General features: G+C 42.7%; 2 protein-coding genes and 2 pseudogenes across 6 annotated transcripts in view; 3 read left to right on the top strand and 1 right to left on the bottom strand.

Moving 5' to 3' along the window:
* The window catches only part of LOC129774956 (zinc finger protein Elbow), a 149,475-nt gene that overhangs the window by 66,148 nt on the left and 68,671 nt on the right, over positions 1-14,656 (bottom strand). The window lies entirely within an intron of this gene.
* On the top strand, positions 1,687-1,815 carry LOC129780800 (U4 spliceosomal RNA; annotated as a pseudogene).
* Positions 2,425-14,656, top strand: part of LOC129774954 (uncharacterized) — a 92,120-nt gene continuing 79,888 nt past the window's right edge. The window contains exon 1 of the mRNA XM_055779068.1: positions 2,425-9,910. Coding sequence (XP_055635043.1) covers positions 3,114-8,735 — 5,622 coding nt within the window. The 5' untranslated portion in view covers positions 2,425-3,113 and the 3' untranslated portion in view covers positions 8,736-9,910. The remainder of the gene's footprint in view (positions 9,911-14,656) is intronic.
* LOC129780799 (U4 spliceosomal RNA) lies at positions 9,294-9,422 on the top strand (annotated as a pseudogene).

Genomic DNA, 14,656 nt, shown 5'->3' with positions numbered 1-14,656 from the left:
AAAAGTCTAAAGAGTTTATTGTTTTGTTATCACTCGATATCCCCATCTTGTTCGGCTAAACCTTTCTGTTTAGCGATTGCATTTGCCACTCGCCACAGCTTTCACAGTTGGAAAATTTCTTCCCATCCAGCTTGTGACATATTTTACAGTAAATTACATTCAATGGCACGTCGCATTACCACCACTCAGTGCCGGATTGGAGGTAATTTTAACCTGTAATTGAACATTTGCGATGACAGTGGTACAGTGTCGACTTTCAATGTGGGGTCATAATTTGGATCTCTATGTTTACAAAAATGTCCAACTAAATAAGTCACATTACATGTCCGTCCAATTAGCTAAATGTCGAACTAATTGTAGATTACTGTACTTTAAATCTGGAAACAATTTAAGAATTGGTGAAAATTGAATAATCAGGAAAGTCCCCAACTATCAATAAGCTCAGAACAACTGCCAAATTCACATACTCATCAAATCCTGGCAAACAAATTATGAAAACATCAATTTGTGTTTTATTATTATTTTGGATAATGTTTTAGAAAGCATTGAACTTTATTTCCTAAACTCTTTTTTGGAAGGTTTAATGGCCCTGAAAAGCGCCTTGTTTTATGGAATGGTTCCAATTTAGAAAACTTAGTACTCGTGGTTTTGAAAAAAACCATTTCGAACGCCCTCGATGCCGCCTTGTTCTGGATTTGCCGCCAAAGCAGTTTGTATAAAGAACAAACTTTTTTCTTCGGCTACCTGATGCCGTTTTGCGATTGCGTTTGCCACTCGCCATTCGCTGCAACTGCCTGTTGTCTTGATGTCCGCCGAACCGAATGTGTTCTGTTCCGAATGCAGGTTTTCTTATCGTCGCGAGCAGCTTTGCCAGCTAACTCGATCACTTCGGCGGCCGAAGCTATATAACGCCGGCTAGGTGGACTGGTACACTGGTACTAACGCGCTCGGCCTAGCTACCCTTGCGGGGAACTCCAGATCAACACGAGCGGGAACTCCAGATCAAGGTTCGAGCGGGATTTTGCCTTTCCCTTCACTTTTCCTACTTTGCCATATTCAACCATGGCTGCTTGTGTTGGTTTGTTGATGTGAGGTGATGCGAAACGATGTGGTGTACGGTTCGGATGAGAATGATCGTTACGGCAGCGGAGCGGGGATTTTTAAGCTGACTGGCTGGCTTGAGAATTACGCATGTGTGAGACTGCGACCAATGTTTCGTTCTTTTTTTTCTTTTTCCTTTCCAATCGTGCTTCATTCTATTTCGCTGCTGCTCTGGTTGCCCGTTTTGGTCGGTACGATTTGAGGAGCACAAAATGGACCAATCAAAAATGGGCACATAGTGTATTTGGACAATGCTTGATATTTCACAATTATTCAATTATTTATCTCAAGAAAAATGAAATGTTATTCGTTATGATAGATGCGTAGATATATTTCCTATCAATTGATGCAAAAACCTTTGCGATCTATTGAGAAATGCTCGAGTTATAATCGTTCCAAATCTTGCATTTTTTCCTACTTGTTCAGTGCCTAGATTTCCATTTCACCCCCTATATCTTCCGGTTAGACGTAGTCCTACGTCAAAAATGAGATGTGTCGCCGCACGGATCATGCCTTTAGAGCGTGATTCATGGCGAGAACGATAGAGCGGATGCTTAGATCGCGCTCTATCCTAAATACACAGAATAGCTTGCGCAGTGGCTTTATCGTAACTAATGAGGTTTTTCCGAAGTGCGATTATTGCTAGCTGAAAACCTAAATATCATAAAACTCCTCCGGCCAGCGATAACCCGCCGGGAAGGAGAACAAAACAAAAATAAGCAAAACGACGTAATGTGTTTACGATCAGAGCCTATCTCCGATCGTAAATACCGAAGGACGGGAGAAATCCCAAAAAGAGAGCACTATGGGTGCTATAAACGGAGCCTATCTCCGAGCTAGGACAATAAGTAATAAAACGGAGAGGAAAAGATAACACGCCTGCGAGCGTGTTAATAATCATCCCTCGTTCGCCCGTCTGGCTTAGAATAAATAATTGTAATTTTCTCTCTCTTATGCTACGCCCTTCTGGGGTAGATAAGAAGGCAATGTCTGTATATAAGAGAAAACTTGAACAGAATAAACGCACTCTCAACTGGACACTCTCAACCATACCACGGACGTAGGAGCGTCGTGGCGAAGTACCGAACCCCTCTTTTTTTGTCATAAACGTATCACAACCCTGGACATCGCCCGAGCATCCTGGACACCATCGGGAGCACCCTGGACATCACCGCCGGCAGATCCCAGCGCAACAAGCGCTGGTAAGTATTGAACACCCCTCCTCCAAAGATCCGAAATTCCAACCACCCTTCCTCTCCCTTTTCCTTCCCTTGGCTCCGCCCGGCCAAACTCCCAAGTGACGCGATACTACCGGATCGCACCAGTAGGCGCATACTCGTTATGCGCTCTACGTGATCTGGCCTACCACATAGCGTCCAGTAAAGGGCTTTCCCTTCGTGTCATCAGCACGATCTCGAACTGCAGCCACATTTGGTGGCTCCAGAGAGGATCTTTCCTCCAGCGTAATCAGCACGATACCCTGCAGCCACATTTGGTGGCTCCAGAGAGGAGTCTTTTCCTAAAGACACTGTACGAACTCACAACACGCTCGGTTGAGTTGAGAATCCTGTTAAATTGATTTGCGCCCGTCGTTGAACGGAGAGGTTCGGTCTTGTAAAGACGAACAAGGTGAGGTTGTCTGTGGACATCACCATTTAGCCAAGAGGCAAATTGCGCATTTCAAGAAACAGAAATTGGGTCCTGAAAGACGGACAAATTAGGCCGTAGAAATCGGCATCTTGTTGAAACAAGTCCAGCTTTATAAGCAAACCGATCGCCAGTCAGGCATAGTTGGACGAAGGCAACCAGGCGCCTCGTCAACATCAACTGTAATCCGGTCACGAGGGCCGGAAGACGAACATTGATCAACGTTTGAAGTACTAAATCAGCGTAGGCAACTAGGCGCCACGCTTGGTTTGAGACAAGGCTAAGGCAACCAGGCGCCTCGCCACTTGCGCATCATAAGACAGTTTAAACATCGAGAGACGGCAACCAGGCGCCTCACAAACAAAATGACATCAAGCTTCACGAAATCATCACGCCCATGCTGTGAGGCATGTGGCAAGAAAATTGAACCAGACAATCTGGTCCAATGCAGAAAGTGCAAAAGGAATTATCATTATTCCTGTGCGGGTCATACACCCACCGAAGAAGAAACCTATTTAATATGCTTGCTTTGTTCCCCTACCAAAACAAACGAAAGTGAGGGAAAGGCACAGGCATTAGCAGCACCTCATCCCTCAACTAAAACCAGGGAACAGAAACAAATAGAAGATCTGACGAGTCTAGTTACACAACTAACAGAGATGCATGTTAGCGAACGCAACAACATGCTAAATCTAAGAGGTGAAATAGCAACATTGCAGGCTTCATTCAACACTTTAGTCGTGGGTACGACGACAATAGCAACACAGCAACAAACAGAATTACCATGCTCTCCGGCACAAGCGCAGTCAACTGAACCCCTAATCAATATTTCCGGGCAACACCGCGATCGAGCAACGATGCAAACTCCACTTCCACTGAGATCCGGTCCATCAATTGGCTGGGAGCAGAGTGCAATGATGCCAGCTCCTCAGCACGGAGACTTTACGATTCTAATGAAGAGGCAAGCTTTGACTCCCTTGCCAAAATTCAGCGGGTCGCCCAAAGATTGGGCTAAATTCAAAAGGATCTACGAAGTCAGCACGAGAGAATGTGCGTTTTCCAATCATGAAAATCTCTCCAGACTTGAAGCTGCCCTTGAAGGACGCGCAGCTAGAAGCGTGCAGCAACTATTTATAAACTCGGAAAATGTTCCGAGTATAATAGAGAGACTAGAGGAAAATTTCGGAAACCCTAAATTCATATATGAGGAACTACTGCACGATCTACAGAAGCTTAAAAGAGAAAGTAGATCAATAATAATCGAAATGTCAGATGCTTTAGAAAATATGGTGGCAAACATGACGATCATAAATCAAAGAGGTTACCTACTAGATGCGAGGTTAATAGAAGACCTAGTTAAGAGACTACCTTACAACCTGCAAATAGAATGGACACGCCATAGAATGATGACTGGTGATGCCCCATCTTTAGAAGAAATGAGTAACTGGCTGAAACCTCACGCCAAAATAATGAGGAATATGGCTTCTCCTCTACCTTCTACAGTTAGAAGCCAGATACACGTCCATCAAGAAATGCCACGCATGAAGTGTCCGGTTTGCTCGAATATACATAAAATCTTCGATTGCACGGAATTTAAGAAATCAAACATCCAGAAGAGATGTCGATTGGCAGTACAATGTAAAATATGTTTCGGATGTCTAGGCACCGGACATATGGTTAAAGATTGCAGACGATCCAGGAGGTGCGGCTTGAGTGGATGTAACAAACACCACCACAGAATGTTACACTCGAATCCAGACATGGAACCAACACCTCGTAATACGTCCGCTACAGTTCCGCTTGAAGCCAACTGCCACATCCATAAGTCCTTAGCAAATGAGAAGTACTATCAAGTCATTCCGGTAACACTTCAGAATGGAAGCCATTCAATTGATACATATGCCTTCCTGGACACAGGGTCCTCCCTGACATTGCTGGATGAGGAAATGGCAAACTCCTTAGACCTTCACGGAAGAGAAGAACCCCTTCAACTGAAATGGACACAGGACGTGTCTCGAAACGAAATTAACAGCAGAATAGTCCGAGTTCGCATTCAAGGGTCTTCCAGAAAGTCGTATCGACTTGACGGTGTAAGAACCATTAAGAACCTACAACTGCCGACTCAAACACTGGACTACAAGGCAATGGCTACGAAATATCCTCACTTGAAAGACCTTCCAATAGAAGACTATGAGCTTGCAAAGCCAACAATTCTCATAGGGCTAAATCAAAGCCACTTACTCACCGCGATGGAAACAAGGAAGGGAGGAACCAGGGAACCAATAGCTATCCGAAGTAAGCTTGGATGGTTTATATTCGGAACCACAGGTTCAAGCAGTCAGAACGAACATGTATTATTACATCACGATGAAATCCTAAGAAATATGTTAAAAAATTATCTCTCCACTGAAGATTTTGGAGTCAAGATCGTAGAGGAACTTCCGGAAGGGAAGGAGAAGAAGCGTTCCAAACAAATTCTAATTGAAACACTAAAACGGAAGGAAGGCAGATACGAAGTTGGACTACTATGGAAGGACGATCAATTCTCTTTCCCAGATAGTTATGCCAATGCATTCAATAGACTACGAACAATGGAGAAATCGCTAGAGAGAAACAAGCAAACGAAAGAATGGGCAATTAATACATTCAACGACTATCTTAGTAAGGGATATATAAGAAAGCTGTCGCAAGCAGAGCTAGCGGAACCACGACAAACAATATATTATTTGCCGCACTTTATAGTTACGAATAAAAATAAGAATCCTCCTAAGCATCGATTAGTTTTCGACGCTGCCGCAAAGACGCAAGGTGTGTCATTAAACTCTGCATTACTATCAGGGCCGGATGCCACGACATCCTTATACGGGATACTTCTACGCTTTAGAGAAAAAAAAATCGCTATATGTGGAGATATTAAAGAAATGTTCCACCAAGTGAGAATACGGCCCGAAGACCAGCATGCTCAAAGGTTTCTATGGAGAAATTGTGAGACCAATCGAGATCCCGACATATATCTTATGCAAGTAATGACCTTCGGCTCCACGTGTTCTCCGTCCTGTGCTCAAGCAGCGAAAAATTCGAATGCAGATGATTTTCAAGAACGCTATCCAGAGGCAGCGTATGTTATAACTAACCAACATTACGTTGACGATTGCGTTGAGAGTTTCGACAACACTGCAACCGCGATAAAGGTGATAAACGAAGTCATATCAATTCATGAAAGGGGTGGATTCCACATAAGGAACTTCATTTCTAACAGCAACACGCTGCTACGAGGATTGCCGTCCGATAGGGTTTTGACAAGTGAAGTAAAACTCTTTAATGGAAAAGACGACCAAACAGAAAAGGTGCTTGGAGTGTACTGGAACACGAACACCGACACCATAGGATACATGGTAAACATGAATAAATTGGAAGCAGAAGTGTTGCAAAATCTAAGACGGCCCACATGGCGCGAAGTAATGGCATTTGTATTGAGTGTTTACGATCCTCTCGGACTGATCGCTCACATTACCATACAAGGGAAAACAATACTACAAGAGGTACACAAAACCACCACTAATTGGGACGAGGAAATTCCCCACACACGACTTCCTGCGTGGAACTCTTGGTTAGAGAAACTAAAACAGGCAGAAAATATAAGCATTCCTAGGTACGTCCAGGTAGACAACGCAGTACATACCGAGCTTCATGTTTTTGTCGACGCTTCTGAGCTCGCATACAGTGCCTGTGTATATATAAAAAGTGTAGGCACTAGCACCAAAATCAGTCTGCTAACGGCTAAGTCACGCGTCGCTCCCATAAAGGCACTCTCTATACCTCGTCTCGAACTACAGGCTGCGGTCCTAGGAACAAGATTGCTCGACACGGTCAAACGTGAGCTAAGAATATCAATAAATCGAAGCGTTCTGTGGAGCGACTCCCAGACAGTATTATCGTGGATTCAATCCAATCATAGAGATTACAAGGTATTCGTAGCTCACAGGGTTGGAGAAATATTAAGCTCAACGACTACGGACCAGTGGAGATACGTGCCCACGAAACTAAATCCAGCAGACGCCGCTACTAAACCCTCGTCAGGAAATACAAACTGGTTAAGTGGACCACAGTTTTTGAACGACCCTGAGAAAATGTGGCCCCAACAAATGACACGGAAACGAACCAATGAGGAGATAAGAAATTTCATACTCTTGCATACCAATCCCGTCACGCATTGGTTCTTCCGTGAAAACTATTATAGCTCATGGTGGAGATTACTGTCTCACCTATGTATACTGAATAGAGTAGCCGAGAAATATTGGTTTAAAAAATTAGGACGCCCTCTACCTTCGTCCTGGATAACTGTTGAGGACAGAACATCGGTCGAAAACGCCTTATATCGAAAGGCGCAATGGGATTCATTTCCTGACGAAATGGCATGCCTTCTGAGAGGACGCCTTATTCCTCAAACTAGTAAATTAGCACCGCTAATGCCATATCTCGACGATTACGGCGTAATAAGGTCCAGAAGCCGTTTAGTCTACGGCTCCGAGTTACTTGAAACCATGAGGAAACCGATTATCTTACCGCCCACCCATAGAATTACACAGCTACTGGTGCGGGACGCGCACGAGCGGTATCATCACACAGCGTTCAACGTAGTCATGGGCGTACTACAAGAAAGGTACCATATAACGCGCCTTAGAGGTGTACTAAATAACGTTCTTAAGAAATGCCAACAATGCGCGAACCAACGAGCCCAACCTCAGGCACCAGAGATGGCGCCCCTCCCAGACAGCCGAATAACACCACATCTACCAACCTTTACGCATTGCGGTGTGGACTATTTTGGCCCATATGAAGTAGCTATACGGAGGAAATCCATCGAAAAACGGTGGGGTGTAATCTTCACTTGTTTGGCCTCCAGAGCAGTGCATATAGAAATGGTCGAGAAGCTAGACTCAGACTGCTTCATCCGCTGCTTCCAGGATTTCACCAGCAGAAGGGGACAAGTAACACACTTGTACAGCGACAACGGGACGAACTTCGTAGGCGCCGAGAAAGAAATGAAAATTCAGCTGGATAAAATTAACGTCAAACTGGGACCACTCGAAGCCGCGAAACTCAAAATTAAATGGACGTTCAATCCACCCAATGCACCACACTTTGGTGGAGCATGGGAAAGACTTATCGGAATTATTAAGAACGCATTAAAACACATGCTTACATATTGGGTGAACAGACCCTCACCTGAGGTGTTGAGATCAGCTTTAATACGAGCTGAATTTATCCTAAATTCGAGACCTCTCACCGATATTCCGATCAACGAGACAGAAGAAGGTCCCCTAACGCCGTTCCACTTCCTACTGGGCCGGCCGGGCGAAAGTACGCCCCCATATGACATAGAACCGTCGCCGTACACCGCAAAAACTTACGTAAAAATCCAACAAGCTGCGAAGTATTTTTGGGATAGATGGAAAAATGAGTACCTACCAACTCAAATCAAAAGGTCAAAATGGACCAAGGACGTTATTCCATTGAAGGTAGACGACATCGTCGTGACCGCCCTCGACAATAAGATAACCGGAAGGTGGCTCAAGGGTCGGGTTACAGAGGTATTCACCGGAAAAGATAACAGGGTACGATCTGTTAAGATCAACACAATACAGGGAGACTTCACACGCCCGGTAGTAAAAGTCGCCAAATTGGACCTGGAACCTAAGGATCTGGACGCGCAAGAATCCACAGACGATTTGGCACTTAAGGAACGCCTTCGTATCAAGGATCGACGAACAATACCAGAACCGACAGCGCATGCATCAAACACCAGACGTGTTAGTAAAAGACAGCAGATACTCGCCGACGCATCCGTCAATTTCGGGAAAAGGAGATCTCTGGACATCGACCGAATTCAGGAATTAGCCAGGAAAGTCAACGTCACCACGAAGAAAAGGCGTAAAACAGGAACCTTTATCCCAATAAAACCTAAACTACAGAAGAAGCTTTAACCCGTCGTAGTATTTAACAATAACGGATTAAATTATATAGCTTAAGGCTAGGGAATGATATTATATGAATGATTCGTAATAAAGACGAATGAAGTGTAGCACAAACCTATAAATGATTAAACACAGAATAGGAATAAATTGATTTGCATTTGAAATAGCAAAGATGAATCTGAAGGCAGAGTGGCCAATAGATTGTAACGAATCGAACGAATTTATAACAAACCATGTATGAAGAATAAACGGAAGTCATCCGCTCATAGCAAACGAATTGCATTGTATAACTTCAGGTTAGGAAATTGAATGTAAGAAAAACATAATATTGAAAAGAGAATATAAGATGAAACAATTGCGAATTATACAGTAATAAAAGATACAGCATCAGAAGCATAGAAGAAAAAATTATTAGAAACAGATGCGGCGTAGCTCAATTGGTAAATCTGCCTTACGCGATTTACGAGGGCCGGTATGTCGCCGCACGGATCATGCCTTTAGAGCGTGATTCATGGCGAGAACGATAGAGCGGATGCTTAGATCGCGCTCTATCCTAAATACACAGAATAGCTTGCGCAGTGGCTTTATCGTAACTAATGAGGTTTTTCCGAAGTGCGATTATTGCTAGCTGAAAACCTAAATATCATAAAACTCCTCCGGCCAGCGATAACCCGCCGGGAAGGAGAACAAAACAAAAATAAGCAAAACGACGTAATGTGTTTACGATCAGAGCCTATCTCCGATCGTAAATACCGAAGGACGGGAGAAATCCCAAAAAGAGAGCACTATGGGTGCTATAAACGGAGCCTATCTCCGAGCTAGGACAATAAGTAATAAAACGGAGAGGAAAAGATAACACGCCTGCGAGCGTGTTAATAATCATCCCTCGTTCGCCCGTCTGGCTTAGAATAAATAATTGTAATTTTCTCTCTCTTATGCTACGCCCTTCTGGGGTAGATAAGAAGGCAATGTCTGTATATAAGAGAAAACTTGAACAGAATAAACGCACTCTCAACTGGACACTCTCAACCATACCACGGACGTAGGAGCGTCGTGGCGAAGTACCGAACCCCTCTTTTTTTGTCATAAACGTATCACAACCCTGGACATCGCCCGAGCATCCTGGACACCATCGGGAGCACCCTGGACATCACCGCCGGCAGATCCCAGCGCAACAAGCGCTGGTAAGTATTGAACACCCCTCCTCCAAAGATCCGAAATTCCAACCACCCTTCCTCTCCCTTTTCCTTCCCTTGGCTCCGCCCGGCCAAACTCCCAAGTGACGCGGTACTACCGGATCGCACCAGTAGGCGCATACTCGTTATGCGCTCTACGTGATCTGGCCTACCACATAGCGTCCAGTAAAGGGCTTTCCCTTCGTGTCATCAGCACGATCTCGAACTGCAGCCACATTTGGTGGCTCCAGAGAGGATCTTTCCTCCAGCGTAATCAGCACGATACCCTGCAGCCACAAGATGTAAGTTCAAAGTTTCGAAAACGAGAGCGTTTCGTTCGGAATACCCGGCTTTGAGCGCTGAACGAAGCTACATGAAAATCACTTCATTCGAAGGTTAAATGATCTACAAATGATGTTTGTTACTTATTGACTCCAACAATTTGTTTCAATAGGTCAAAAACTGCTTCGAAAGCATTTTTTTTTTTTTTTTTTTTTTATCTGTATTATAGTGATTTTCAACTCATTTGGCTGGTTCGTCACTTTTTACTTCCATTTTTGGAAGAATGTCGGGAGTGAGAATTGAACTCGTGACCTTTAGCGTGAGAGGCATGGATGTTACCACTACGCCAGATCGCCTCCCTGCTTCGAAAGCAAACTACAGGGTCTTTCAGATTAAACGCTCACGCAAAAAAATCGAATAGCTCCTTATAAATTTTGTTTTCGCTCCGTCGATGGTAACACTGCATTCCCCACTTCGGGACGATAATTTTCGGCTACTCGGTCAGTCTGATCGGATGGTTTTTAGTGACAAGATGTACAATTTACAAGAACGTGTATTTACAAAAACCGAAGCCTTTATGAAAGTTTGTCCTCTTATGTCCTCGTCCAGTTTTCGCAAGCCTCTTTTGAGGCCAACTTAGTATCAGCAAGAGCGTTTTGCATGGACCGGAAGAGATGATAATCACTTGAAGCCAGGTCCGGACTATACGGTGAGTGCAATAGGACATCCCATCCGAGCTCCCGTAGCTTCTGGCGGGTCATCAAAGATATGTGAGGCCGAGCGTTTTCCTGGTGGAATATAACACCATTTCTATTAATCATTTCTGGCCGCTTCTGATCAATCGCCTGCTTCAAACGGTCAAGCTGCTCACAGTAGAGAACCGAGTTGAGGGGCTGGCCATAGTTGAGTGCTCATAGCTCATAGCTCATAGTGGATGATTCCCTTCCAATCCCACCAAACACACATCAAAACCTTCCTGGCCGTCAATCCGGGCTTGACGATGGTTTTGGCCGGCTTATCACGCTTCGACCACGACTTTTTTCGCTTTAGGTTGTCGTACGTGATCCACTTTTCATCACTAGTTACCATTTTCTTCAAAAATGGGTCGAGTTCGTTCCGTTTCAGCAGTGCATCGCAGGCGTTGATTCGGTCTAAAAGATTTTTTTGCGTCAACTCGTGTGGCACCCATACATCCAGCTTTTTTTGGAATCCAATCTTCTGCAAATGGTTCCAAACGGTTTTATGGTCTATACCCAGTTCCTGGCCAATCAAGCGAGTGCTCACATGCCGGTCTATTTCGATGATTTCAACGATTTTATCGGTTTCCACGACGATTGGCCTACCAGTACGGGGTGTATCTTCGACAGCCATATCGAAGACATACAGTATCTTCCAGAACGAAATTGATCAAACCAACGCTGTGATGTGCGAATCGTTACAGTATCGGGTCCATAAACTACACGAATTTTTTCGGCCGCCTTCGTTGCAGTTTTACCTCGCAGGTAGTAAAACCGTAAAATATGGCGAATTTATTGTTTGGTGGACTCCTTTTTTGACGCGCTATAACTTGAGACTGAAAAGGACAATCACAACACTGTCAAAACGACACTTGTAGCACAGATTGTCGTCTTTAAATAGCCGTATAGTATGACCCGATGCGATAAGTATAACACAAGATGTGTTTAAGTGTTGCCATATACATTTCTTTTTCCCCAACCCAATATAATTATCGCGGTTCACATGTTCTGCAAACTGTTTTTCTATATAGAATGTCAAGATGTCAAAAACATGTCAAACGCAAGAATTGACACACAAAAATGTTACATTTCGTAACATTTTTATGTATAAATTATCGCGATTTACATGTTTTGCAAACTTTATTTTCTATTTAGAATGTCAAGATGTTAAGAACATGTCAAAAACGAGTCAAACACATAAAAATATTACGAGTGAATGCCTTATGTGCAAGCAAACCATTTGTCATGACAATTGTCATGCGTAAATGCGAAAACAGAATAGAAACATACGGTATGAGTCATGATGTCGACGCCAACCTCTCTCAGTTTCTATTCTGTTTTCGCATTTTCGCATGACAATTGTCATGACAAATGGTTTGCTTGCTTATGTGTAATGCCTTATGTTCCTGAAACTATAAAAGATAGAAGGTTGGCGTCTTCGACAAAAAATCATATATTAACAAGAACGAATACTTTTACGAATACACTTTATCGCTATCTTGACTTTAAACAAAATTTGGATTAGCTGTGATTTTTTCGAAGAAAACATGAAAAAGTTGTTGTTGGAAAAGCTTTTTCCTGTAAAAGCACCCATTTTCGATGTATGAGTAACTTATTGGAAATTGTAAAGTCGCCTACGTCGAGTTGGAATGAAATTCGCTATTGAATTAATTGGCAAAAAAAATTGTGTTAGTCTACAAAATCTTTGAAAAAAGAAAAAAAAAAGAAATCGATTTTTCATTTATTCCCGATATTTTTGTCCACTAAATGTGTACATAAACGCGTCAGTGATTGATGATATTATTCAGTAAATTTTTTGTTTAATTGTTCAAAAATTTGTAGATTTTACTAATCTAATATGGTAAATGGTGGCTCTGAAAAGAACCGTTTGTTACGTGGATTGGTATTCAAATGAGTTGTAAGAGTTGAAGTGGTATAACATTTCGGTACCAATGGACAAGGACATTTGAGGAAGTTAAGCGGAAATCAAGACGTTATCCTACGTCCAAAATTTTACCATTTCCCCAAATAGGCTGCTGATTTGAGTAACGATCCTTCACTACAATAGATCAAACTAATGGTCGCAGTGGTACAATGCTCCTACAGAAGAACGATCCTTCATTAACTGGAGGGTAAGTAAGTAGATCTGCGCATAACTATTTACAAACCAGAGGATCATTTCTGGATAATGTTGTGACTAGACTCAATGTCCTGGTATTTTTTTTTCGCTGCTTAGACGGGCTGGGCTGAGCCAAACGAGCCCAGGAGACTGAAAGTCTCATAAACAAAGAATTAAACATAAAATTGCTGCTAAAAGAAACAGTCTAATTGAAAAGATCACTTTGTGGATCTGACCATTATAGGGAATGACGGATCCTTCGGCTGAAGGAAGCCTTGATGTTGACAGCTCAGGAATTGGATAAATCTGGTGCTTTGGTCTTAAAAACACGTTTAGATACAGCTTACACTGGCGAAACAAAACACTTTGGAAAGTTAAAACACACTGGAATGCTAACTAAATAACGGCCTTTTTTCGCTACATATATAAATTGGACGTGGAATGTATAATAGAATGGGAATTATGGGACTTCCAAGAAACTCTCTCAAACTTTCACGCTCACGCGTGAACATATTATGATTTCTTGTTCGTTTCGTCTAATATAAAAAAAATGGGTTCAATAAATTTGATTTTTTAAATTAAAAAAACAAAACAAAGACTTGATAACAAGGATTGATTGAAGGGGTGATACCTAAGACAACCGCCCCGGATTTCATCCGGTTACACTACGTCACTGGTTGTGTTCCAAGACATCAATCGTCTACGGGTTATCGGCGTATAATATGATAAAAAGTCGGTGATTATGGCTCTGTATCGATCACCATTAAATGTTACCTTCTGGTCGGCATTATTTTTGAAGAAAAACTGACCAAAGACTACGCCATTCCATCCACAAAGCGCAATCAAGCGTCGTCACGCACTATACGACTCCTCTAATGGTTCGTGTTATCTTTTAAGCGGTTCGCACGCCGCAGCAATAAGCAACTAGCAAGCAGTATGCAACAGGCAACATATTTTGCTGTACAGGCAAACCTTTTTTGTGCGGTGGATAGGGACCGCACAAAAAAAATCGGGTAAAACTTCACCAGTAGCTTTAAAAAATTTAAAAGTTTGATAATGCATTCCGATTATTAATACTATGGATAATTGCGATGAAATCGATAACATATCAAATTGGCTGATTTCATTGATTATGTAGGGGTCGATACGAGAAGGATTTTTAGCGCAAAACATCCTATTCATCGTTTACTTAGTTGAAAAAAATTAAAGTTACAATACTTATAACAAGCCATTCCTCGTAATATACATAGCACATTATAAAATGATGATTTTCTAACCTTTTCAGCGTGGAAAGAATACATGAAACCGGGAAATTTGAAGATAAATTCTGATTTGTCTAGAAAATTTGAACGAGTTTCATACCAAAAAAACAAAACATCCTTATTTTACTCGCTGCACCATCTGGTTGTAAATCCAACGTAAATTCACCAATGGCAGTGAGTTTCTAAATTCAAAGAAGATGGCATGACCACTTCTAACTGTTTACGTGTTTTGAACCCCGTTGAGATCACGAAGCCCGAAATTGAAAAAAAGGTGATGGGTCTGAGCCTAGGGGCACGGACGAGATCTTGACATGGGACTGTGATTGTGTGTAGCAATTGCATTTGAATTGAGTCA

The sequence above is a fragment of the Toxorhynchites rutilus genome, chromosome 3 (assembly GCF_029784135.1).
Source record: "Toxorhynchites rutilus septentrionalis strain SRP chromosome 3, ASM2978413v1, whole genome shotgun sequence".
Taxonomy (NCBI): Eukaryota; Metazoa; Arthropoda; class Insecta; order Diptera; family Culicidae; genus Toxorhynchites; species Toxorhynchites rutilus.
This window is presented reverse-complemented; position numbering and strand designations above follow the sequence as displayed.